The sequence below is a fragment of the Scomber japonicus genome, chromosome 2, assembly GCF_027409825.1.
Source record: "Scomber japonicus isolate fScoJap1 chromosome 2, fScoJap1.pri, whole genome shotgun sequence".
Lineage (NCBI taxonomy): Eukaryota > Metazoa > Chordata > Actinopteri > Scombriformes > Scombridae > Scomber > Scomber japonicus.
The window spans coordinates 26866796-26878465 of NC_070579.1; the positions used below are offsets into that span (position 1 = coordinate 26866796).

Genomic DNA, 11670 nt, shown 5'->3' on the forward strand with positions numbered 1-11670 from the left:
TAATGGCAGTTTGTTTCAAATTCAAGTTTTCTTGTTTCTGCCATGTTCTGTTTCTGTTTGCTGTTGTTAGCAAACAGATGTGTAATGATATTAAACCATCCAGCTGCCATAATGATAATAGCTGTTTAGATATCACTGGACATAAGTGCAGCACGGTTTCCCTACAGTTGGATGAAAAAAGATGGGAAAATCAAGCACACTATAGATGTACTCTTTAGATTTTTATTTGGATAGTGCTGAATTACTACATAGTGATGTTGTCATACACAATCCTCATTATTTTTCACCTCACATACAAGACTTTATACAACTTAAGAAAATTCCACAGTATTTGTGTTACAAAGCAGTTACAAAATCCCAGTGGATAACCTAAAACAGATTTTCTGATTGGCTGAATTTGAGACTGTCAGCTGATCATTTTTTAAGACAGAAAATCGTACACAACAGGAAAGTTTTCTTTTGATTTTGAATGGTCTTTAATAAAACAGCTGATACAATGTGCTGTACAAAAGAAGCCGAGTGTGAGACACACAGAAAGATGAGAAAAATACAAACGATTCTCACGGCAGAGCAATTGATCATACAGTACTCCAAGGCAAAACAATTGGATTGCACTAGGGTCAGTCCTCAGACGATTGGCTGGGTCTCTCTGATCAGCCACTCCAGAGCTTCCTTCCTGCCCTGCCTCTCCAGCTCGGCTCCAACCACCTCCCGACACTTCCTGTGGTACTCGTTCACCCAGTCTCGCTGCAGGACAGAGAAGAGAGTGTCAAGGGCTGCAAAACCTAAACAGACTCCTCTACGAGTTAAAAAGTAGTGAATAATGTACTAGGAATAGCTACATATTATCAAATCTTTAAATGTTTATTTAGAAATTTCGCCTATTTCTCACCTCTCTCATTTTATAATCTCTTACAGAATGTAAAGTAGGCTAGCAGAAAGTAGGCTGCTGTTATATTTGAAGCAATGTGTTTACAACATTTCCAATAAAATGCTTTTGAGATTAATTTTTAAATACACAAGGGTGAATTTGTCTTTTGTTAAATGATATACTGGATATCCCTTACGTCCTTCTGAGACAGCAGCTCTGTGTTCATCATCTTGACTTGGATAGGGACCAGAGTGAGGGGCTCAAACGTCAGGCTGCCTCTGTTTCTGTAGTTGTACTAGACACAGACAAGAGAACAAAAACAACAGTTTTCCTTAGAAATACAATTGATACTGTGATGAATTATAGAAAAGAACCTTATTGAGTATTAGAGTTGAGTTTTAGATTTTCCATGTGATTTGGGTCTAGTAAAAGGACCTACTTTGGTCTTAGCTGGTACAACAAGGACCACGTTTTCAATACGAATGCCGAAAGCTCCATCTTCATAGTACCCAGGCTCTAGAAAAAAAAAGACAAATGAGATGAAAATTTAGAACATAAACAAACAGAAAAGGGGAGAGCTGAGGTGAACCTATAAAAGTAATGTTTAACTTCTGCAAAGAAATAATACTGATCAAAAAACAGTATTTCTACTTCCAGAGGGGAATGAGTTCTGCAACTATGTTTGTATAGCTGCATCAGTTTGTATTTTTATCTGCACTGTATTGAGGAAGAAAAGAAACAGATGCAATCTATTGCTCATTCCTGCAGTAAATGGCTATTTACGACACCAGTGAAGATCTGGTTAATGATGCCCTGCTCTTGTAGCACTGGTGGCATTTAGGTTATGCCTGTAGTCGGCTCCATCAATCAGAAGTAAAGTGACATTTATGTCTGACCTGTAGTTTACTTCTGCAATATGAAAAACACATCAGTCTGTTGATAATAAGGACTATACTGCTGACCAGACATTGTTACTCTTAAGGGAGAAAATAAAATATATATCATACCATCACTGACGATCATGCCGGCCTCCAGAGGTTCATCAGCAAATGTCTTGTAGCTAATGCCGCAGGGCCCTTCGTGGACATTGAGGAAGCAGCCCACACCATGACCCGTACCGTGGAGGTAGTCCAGCCCCGACTCCCACAGGGCGGCCCGGGCAAATGAATCCAACAGGTGGCCTGGATAGTGAATGGAAGCTAGACTGTAGCGATTACACTTTGTTTAATGCAATATTTAAAAAGTCAACTTTTGTTTTTGCACATTTCTAATGTAACAAATTATGATAGAAATACTTGAAAAGAGTCCTTAATCCCAGGTATATCTGAGCACTAGAAAAGGTAAAATGAATTAAAGTGTTAATTATTTCACTTCCTGTGGTATGAACCAGGCTGGGTCCCAGCATTGGATGAGCCATCTCAGACTGTGAGTTGAATATTTTCACTGATTGGCCCAATGGGAATGTTACAACTAAAGATCAAGCTCTCGGTGGAGTAATAACATTGGGTTGAAGTTTAACAGCAGCCCACTGTGTCTCTTCTCTAAACACTGTTTCTGCTCAGATTTCTCTAGTACTGCCAGAGCATGATGACACAGAGGTTTCACAACCAGAGTTACTGATTTGCCAAAAGGACAGCCGCATTATTTTAGAGACAAGCACTGCTGCAGCTAACTTGTTTTTGCCTGAGATTAAAGAAACTATGTCTACTGACTATTGTTTCATCTTTATTGTGAATGTGGAACTTTTTTTTTTCATTTGATGAGGTCCGCACCTTTGGTTCCGTTGGGGAAAACAGCAGCACTGACAGCTATGTGACCTTTCAGTACATAGGTAAAGCATTCCTGGAGGAATAAAAAGAAAAATATAGTCAATATCAGGATTGGGATTAATTTAGTAAATGCAAAAATTAAAAACTGTTCTAATTATTTTCAAGTTCAATATAAGAATATTTTATATAGCATAAGGAATTGGCCTTGAAAACACAAAAACATAACACAATAATAAAACAAATATAAGTAGTACCTTCTCAAAAGCCGATGGTGTCCCAAAGTGCATGGTGCGTGTGACGTCTGTGGTCCCATCTCTGTTAAAGAACAGACATGGTTCAGTGTCAGGTTATCAGCACTTGTCAGTGTCAGGGTGTTTCATCTCCCCTCTACTGGATTGTTGGTTTAAGTGATACGATCATAGGTTTAGATGCAGAAAATGTACAGTATGTATGTATTGCACAAAATGCTGGTTATTCCTGTTATCTGTGTTCTGGCATCACGGGGTCTGAAACATGTAGGCGACACCACACCTGTACATGATAGATACATACATGTACTGAGCTCCAGAGTCTATCAGGTAAACTTCATTCATGGAGAGAGTTCTGTTGGTTTCAGGCAGCGGTCTATAGGGAAAAAAAAGAAAACAAAGGCATGGATAAAGATAGTACAAATCAACTTGTACTAAGGACTAAAAAAAACATTTTTATTAAACATATAGTTCCAAAAACTGACCTGTAGTGTATGATTGCTCCATTTGGACCAACGCTGGAAATTGTGGGGAAACTGAGGCCGACGAAATGTTTCTGTTGACTGAAAAAGACAGAAGGTGCTTAAAATCACATGCGTTGATCAAATTTCAAAATCAGTGATCAGTGTCATTAAGGAAAAAAAGTTTCTATTGATCAAAAACAAAAAAAATGACACAGTCAAAGTAAAAACTATTACTCTTGGTGAAAAAGCAGCACACTGAAAACACAACAGTATTTTGCCATCATGTTGTTTTACCTCCATATCCAGTAGAGGGGGACAGAAGTCCAGAATAGTCTTTATCAATGCATACTTTACTTACACACATCTTTCAAACTCTTTCATCTTATACACATCAAGCATGAAAGCTGACATGAAGTTAAACCGGATCAACTTATCACACTAAAAAGGAAAATCAAAATGCTTGGTAAAACCCCATGAAAAGCTTTTAAAAACACCTGCGGAATTCCTCAGCCTTATCAGCAGCAGAGATCTCAGTCACGGTGCCTTTTGGAATCTATAAAACAATCACAGACGCAATAAAACACTTGTACACTCTGAAGTTCAAGAGAAAACCGAGGAACATAAAAACCTCCACCTGAGCACCTAGTTTCCATGCTCATTTTGATATATAATCAGTGATTTTCCAGTAACCATTGAAGATTTGTTTCCTGGAATACAAGAATATAAAATTGGGAGGTTTCGGGGTACTAAATCAAAATAAAACATGATAATAAAAATAACAACAGACAATACCAATGAAAAATATCCACATCAGGTGTTTTACACAACATATTTAGGTGAAATAGAGAACTGAGGCTTATTGATTACTGTACATCATACAAAATAAGATGTGTGCTATTTTATTCATTTTTATATCCCTTTTAAAGCCTTATTTGATGTTTTCCTTAAAACCCAATAGAAACTGAGTGAGAGACTGGAGGAATCTGTTCTTTTCTCTTATGAATATAAATATGTAGGGCCTGGGAAGCATAATTGAATTACCTCCTTTTCCAACCAAGCAAAGAGTTCACAAAGGGCAACTGCATCCTTGATCTGTTGGGAGAAGTGCCCATAACACAATATTTTTAATGAGGGATGTCAATAGACAGACAGTCAGACAGCTTATGATATCATAAACTCATAAAAGATATCCACTACTCATTTTACAATCAGTTAAAGGTTCTTACATGGGCCATTTTCATGCCTTGAATCTCTGAAGGGTTCTTAACAGCCTTGGCGAGGCAGAGTGGAGTGTAGGGAATTGGAGTCCTGTGGTCCTGGAATAGATCATGAAGGAAATCATTAAAAGTTTGAAATGAAACTGACTTTAAATAAACGGAACAACACAAAGTGTTGTATTGTTCCAACTATCAAAGGCAAGAAAATTGATGCTGGTTTAAATTGGTTTTAAAAAAGTGGCATCACTGGTTTAACCTGTTGAAAACAAAGGCATATATTGTAAGACTGTACCACATTATGATCCTCACACTGTGATACCTGAGAATTTAGATCTCGGTCTTTTCACACGCCAAACAACAATACAAGTTCTGTGTAGTTCAGTAAGACTGTACATAATTTGGCAGCGGTAAACTGATTAATTGTCCTATCATTTTTTTCTGTGTGCTTAGCAGTGCTCTCTCACCTTTGGGATGACCTGTGTGAGAGCACAACCGGCCTTGTCACAGATCCACACTTTGTCCTTGGGGCCGAGTGCCGCGCAGATGGCCTGCAGCTCAGTGAAGACAGACTCGTATGGGAATGTCTGGACCGTCAGATCAGGCAGGCTGGGAGAGTCCAGCTGCAGGTGCTCTCTCAATGCAGGTTCAGAAAGACGCTTCAGGTCTACAAAAAGCCTGTAGACAGGAAGAGATAGTTTAGTAAAACAGTTAAGATATATTGTCTTTTCGTGCCAGGGAGACATTTTGTGCATAATAGGAAATAACAATATATATATGATCACTCTACCCAAATGACCTAAAGTTCAAAAAAGGCTCATGAAATTATAAATAAACTGGGAAACAGAGTAAAATGTACCATGGTGTGTACAATGTGTTCATTTATTCACCAATTCTTTATAAATACTAATAACTTTTACTAAGCCTGTGGCAGTTTTCTTTTTCATTTTTTAAAAAGAAGAAATTATATGTAGAATAAAAGGTAAAAAATGTTTTTGATTAGAAATAAAGTATAATAAAACAGAATGTAGACCAGAGTTCAAGGTGCCAATTAGCTGATTAAGACAGGAAAAGGAGATTGGAGAGTAGAATACAATTTATTGTAATGTTAATTGAGAATGTATTTATCAAAATGCAATGGAAAAGCATTAAAATAATATCAGTGCAAAAGAGATTTATTAACACCATTCGCTAAAATGCAATTTCCTATTCTGGTTCCCAGTGCAGGATATACAAAGTCTGTTCAGTCCTACCGTGTTTAGCCTGTAGTATATACCATGTGTGTCCTGTACTGTGTACTAAAACTAAATATCACCAAAATGATTGTATGTTACTGGTATCTAAGAGGTAAAGTAATGCTGATTCAAAGATCATCATCAGCCCACATAATCTTTAGTTTTCTTTTCATTCTTGAGTACATTTTTATTGTTACTGCTGATTTATTTGCTTTCAATGTGTATTCAATGTGTATATTATATTGATACTCACTGGACTTTTGTGTTTAATACATACTGTGGTGCACTGCCAAGAGTTAAAGGACTTGTATGTATATTGCATTTGGGAGTATTGTTCATTATCTGATTAAACATTCATTAATTAAGAAGTCATTGATCAAACCAGTATACTGCTGTATCATGTTGTATGTCATTACCTTATGGTGTTCAAGCCCACAATGGTATATGTGAAGAAAACTGGGTTGTACTCAATGTCTGCACCACGGAGGTTGAAAAGCCCTGAGAAAAGGAAACAATTAAATATTATAATTAAAAAACATTGAGAAACATTAAAGACTCAAATGTAAGTTTAATTAAATAATGACATTGTTGAAAAATGTGGCTAGCATGGGCAGTAAATCTCTCTATTTTCTGCAAGCAGAGCTCCATATGTGATTTCAATTCATGAGAAGCTGAGAGTAACTTCCAATGGCAAGTTCAAACATACCAACAACAGTCACTCTTTTGATAGTTTGGTATATAAAATAATACAGTAAAGTAAATATAGTGTATAGTATAGTAAAATGCTCTGACATGAAATATGTCCCTAAAACCTCCACATAAATGAGTTGGTGTTAAATATCAATGTTGTTAATAGACCGTCAGTCATCCACTGTGGATGCCTGAACAAATCCCCTTTAACGCCCATTGTGACCCTTTAGTCTAAATGCTACCTGATGACAATCAAAATCAGCATTGCTCTAATTAACATGAACTCTCAGACTAAACAATCAGAAACAAGAGCTCATTAGGGACGGTTAACAAGATGCTCAAACAGGCATTTAGAGGGACACCTGTGTATCCCTGGGTCCTTGAATCGTGATCGTGTATCAAAACGGACTTATGTAACAGAAACAAAATTGGGTATGGCTGCCGCTTGTGTTATACTGCAATAGCTAAAAAACAACTTTACATTAACATGAAGGTCCTCAAAAAGGCCTTTCACTTTGTGATCACTTCAGTTATAGTTGTAACTTCACCAGCCCCACCTGATATGTTTGGCAAACAAAGTGTATCGACTAAAGTACTGTACCTAAATACAAATGTTACTCTCTTAGTAGAAGTACGTCAGTATATTCATATTTTTACTTTATGCAATCTATTGCTGCTCATTGCTGTCTGCCATAGAGATTTTTTTAAATTACCACAAAAAGAGGAAAATCTTCTCTTTTTTTAAAAAAAATCTACAAGTTAGTTCATAACAGCTCATGACTGTCTTTATTTACCTTCTAAGCAGAGGTAATGACACTAATTAGTAAATATTAAATCGTACATGCAATCTCATCCAACGCTGTGGCAACAAACCAGGTGATTTTCCTCTCCGTCATCTTGCCTCTCAGCGCTTTAATCTTGTCTTGCCAGGAAATACCTGCAGGGCGATAGCATGAACATCTAGTAACCTTGAACAGAAACAATTTGGTCAAACTATTATCTGAAAGTGGTGTAATCACAACTACAGCTTGATACAAACATAGGGCAATACTTCTGCCAATAAAATAATTCAATTATTCTACAAGCATGAAATGATTTTGATGTTTTAGCTGTCAAACATAAATTCTGGTATCTTTGATAAAAATATTAAATAATTTTAAATGTAATAACAGTTTTAATCCAGTGTTGCACTGACCAGTGTATTCCAATCCCAAAGTACGGAGCTGTGTGCTGGGTCTTTCTGGGCGGTCGGGCCACACTGCATCAATCATGTTTTGCTGCACCGCCACCAGAGAGTGGCCTGCACCATTCAGCGCCTTGGACATGTTCTTCCACTGGTCTGATATACAACATCAGAAAGGTTTTGGTTCAGACGCACAAGAAATGTTTTTAAAAAAACTATATTTTAACATATGAACAACAAGGAAGCCATTAGGAGTTTACAGTTCTGCAGGATGCAATAAACAGGATTTAAGATTTTGATTTTTTATATTACATTTTAAATTGAAGCAAATTGCAATATTCTAGCTATACAGAATACAGTGTCCACACTGCTTGAGGAAAAATGGAAGCATAATGTACCAGCAGCGATAATCCAAGGATCAACTCCCACTTTGGAGTTTTCTGGCAGGATGCTGATCAGCCAATCCTCCTGAGAGGGTGTCTCCTTCAATCCTATATAAGATTAGAAAAAACAAGCAGATTTAACACCAAAGATAAGAAGGTGTTACGTGTGTGTGACTGATAGCACTGTTGAACATGAAGTATCTTTGAGGATTTATTTGTAGGTCTGTAAGTCAAAGAGCAGACATAAACAGGACTATCTTACTTTCCACAACAGGGAACATGTTTATTTTTAATCTAAGATCAGGTCAGAACATTCAGACATAGACAAGCTGTCAGCCATGCCGTATCATCTGTTTGATGCTGAGAGAAGTTTATTTCATTACAGATTCTGAAGTTGCAAATCTTACACTTACATCACTTGATGTAAGTGTAATGAGAATATCTACAAAAAAATTGGAGCTTAACTCTTAGTACTTTTGTTTGTAACTTACATAACATTAAAAAGAGGCTGTTGTTATTGTCATTAACAAATATATCAAGTTGTAAATTACCCATCTTCATCAGGGTCCAGTTGTTGTCCATCTGCTGGCTGGCCTGGAGGAAATAACGCCCATCTGTCCACATTGCAGCATACTGCTCTGTGACAATGGCTGTACCTGTACATCACAAATCACACACACTTACACAGATGCTTTATTGGATCCAACTTATTGAATAGATAGAAACAACAGACTGATATTGGAAAAGTTACTTTTACTGTCTGTCTGATACACATCTAATGTTTCAATTGCGTTTGTACAGTGAGACACTAAAGTAAAAGCTGTTCAGCCAGTTCTGAGTCACTATCAGGGTGTCACCTAGTGTTCTAACTAAACTGAGTATCAAATGAGATGTTTGGGGATTTGGCTTACCATAAATAGGTCAACAAAACAATACAATGTGGATGTCCCTGCAAGTTTGTGTATCACATTATCTACAATGGAATCAAGGTTTTGGTTCCTAATTTGCCCACTAAGATTTGAACTTGATATGACCCCCTTACACACACACACAGCATACCTGCAGAGCCATTGAATCCACAGATAAATTCACGCCTGCAGTCACAGGGTGCGATGTATTCACTCTACAACACGACCAGGGACAGAAAGAGACAGACAGACAAGGGGAGAGATCAGCTTCATTAACAATCAGTGCAAAGTGGCCAGCAACCAGTCAGACATTTTAAATGCCACCTTTGCTGCTCTTCTCACATCATGGCTCGTACATGGAGAGGGAAAAGGGAGGAGCTCTGGGCAAAGGGCTACAATTAATTACGAAGGTCAGACAAGACGATCAGAAGTGAAGAATCAAGATATACACGAAGTAAGAAAGCAGGGGGTTAAAGCAAGATAAGACTTGTGAGCCTTGTGAGGAGGAAATACGTAAAAGTATTTGAATTATTTTATGAATTTAAAACTGATCTATGCCTGATAACTTTAAGCCCTGAAGAAAGGCAGGAATAGCAGCTGTACTACTGTGAGTGTGTACATGTGTGTCTTAGTTTAAAAACACTTCTCTTCTCCTGTGCTTATGATTGAGCTCTTTAAAAGCACTTCACATTGTAATCTTTCATTTGCACTCTATGTCCTTTTAATGGTTTTAAAGCTAATTATTATTTTATGCTGCAATCTTATATTTAATGCTCTATTCTAGCATTTTATTTCTCTCTTTCTATTTTTCTGTACTTTGTTTTTATTATGGGGGGGGTAATTGTATGTTTTAACGTTTCTCAAATTACATGTTTTTCTGTTTTATGTAAAGCACATTGAGTTGCCATTGTGTATGAAATGCGCTATATAAATAAAACTGCCTTGCCTTGCCTTGCCTTAGTTTATGTTTAAGAATGACTGCGGTAAAGCTCTCATGTATAAATGCAGAACATACATGTTGTTGCTTGTGTGTATGTGAAAGATCTCACTGACCTGGTGTGCATCTCCAGATGGGATTATGTAAGCCTGTATAGGCTCAGCGAAGTATTTGCTATTCTTCATAACCTGGCGAAGCTGCCTGAGCAGCTCTCCTGTGATCTTTGGAGACATGACTTTGTCTAAATGGAGAAAGAACACAACATAGTAAATACAGACTTTAATTTACTTCACACAGAGCTACAGCGCACTCAACACGCAAGTAAACAACAGATGAGTTAATTGTAAAAAAAGTTGAGAGGAAACCTGTTAATGTTTGCAAAGTACAGGCAGTGTGGCAGCATTTAACTGCATGAAAGCAATTGGTTTAATCTCCAGAAACAGTAATTGCAATCATTTAGACAAAAAAAACCACTAATGAGTTTCCCTTATTGATTGTAATTTTAAAACCCACATTAAGATTACCTGACTTTTGGGAAGCCATGTTAACTTCAGGTGGCTGGAGCAGGACAGTGACCGACGTGTGTTACCTGAGTATAACGTGGAGCTCAAAGTCACAGTCCAGTCACCTGGACTCTCTTTAACCCTCTGTGACATGCTGACAAAGCAACTGTCACACGAGTCTCAGTTAAATATTAATGGGATAGTTTAATTGGCCCTGCAATCAATTCAAAACACAAGTGAAGTGTATGTGTTGTAATATCCCTATCATAGTACAGGGCAGTATTACTCGATGTGAAACCAGCCGACCAATCAGTTTGCAGTCTTCTTCAGCGATGAGCTCTCTGATTGGCTGACCGCTCCGCATGCGATTGTTGTTTACAATTTGGCATCCATTGGTTTCAATAGCTTAACAGAATAGCTTACTAGCTACAATACTATTAAACAAAGGCTTCCGGTATTATGAGAAAACTACGACGGGTGCAGTGTTTAGCAGTGTCGACGGGCATTTTTTTTCTTTCACACATCGTTGTTATCAACAGGCCAACCATAACAAACAATAACTGCTTCATTCATTGTCTCGTCATTGAGGGGTGTCAGTGGTTGTGGTCGCAAGTCGTAGCTCCGTGGCAACAATGTGAAATAGCTTGATAACTTCAGCACAGGAAACACAAGGGAGAACAATGTTTCGGCCTCAGCTTCTGCTACAGACACAACGGGTTTTCCTTAAAGTGAAACACAGTCCACGAGCTCCTCTATCTAACGCAAAAGGTAAACCCCCTGCCCCACACTCAGTCAGTGAAATACTGGAGACATACCGGGTCGTTTCGCCTCGTAAAATGTGACTCTTGGTGAGGAAACGAAGCGCTTCACGTTAACAGTTCGGACCCTCAACACGAGGCTGCCATTTCGACGTTGACGTTTGTGATCACGTGACTGCAGCCTCTTCCAGTAGACGCAGCAGTATGCAGACTCGCCTCTTTTTCTATGAATGATCCATACATAACACTCGATTCAGCGTGTATAACACATAATTACATCCACTAAATATACACATTTACCGCGCCCATACGGCGCCCCCATCAGCTAAGTTAATAAACCATTACAGTGAAACATTTACCCACTAACCTCCAATCAGTTGGTAACAAAAGAACACCTGTTGTTAAACGTTCCCTCCACTGGCTGTATAAAGCTTCATATTTCTTTTTGTAGACTACTGCTTTGCATGTTATATTTTTTATCTGATAACTTTTTACAGCCTTTTGTGT

The 11670-nt window shown here is 37.8% G+C and overlaps 1 protein-coding gene across 1 annotated transcript; it reads right to left on the reverse strand.

Moving 5' to 3' along the window:
- Positions 1-208: 208 nt before the first annotated feature.
- xpnpep1 (X-prolyl aminopeptidase (aminopeptidase P) 1, soluble) lies at positions 209-11323 on the reverse strand. The gene is made up of 20 exons (XM_053329750.1): positions 11221-11323; positions 10019-10143; positions 9117-9180; positions 8609-8713; positions 8073-8165; positions 7687-7830; positions 7333-7428; positions 6218-6299; positions 5034-5244; positions 4579-4668; positions 4394-4444; positions 3847-3905; positions 3374-3451; positions 3193-3264; positions 2895-2955; positions 2644-2713; positions 1879-2052; positions 1311-1387; positions 1068-1166; positions 209-747 (listed from the first exon to the last, which is right to left on the reverse strand). The coding sequence occupies exons 2-20, from the start codon at positions 10133-10135 to the stop codon at positions 628-630; spliced, it is 1863 nt and encodes a 620-aa protein (XP_053185725.1). The 5' UTR covers positions 10136-10143; positions 11221-11323; the 3' UTR covers positions 209-627.
- Between the last annotated feature and the right edge of the window lie 347 nt (positions 11324-11670).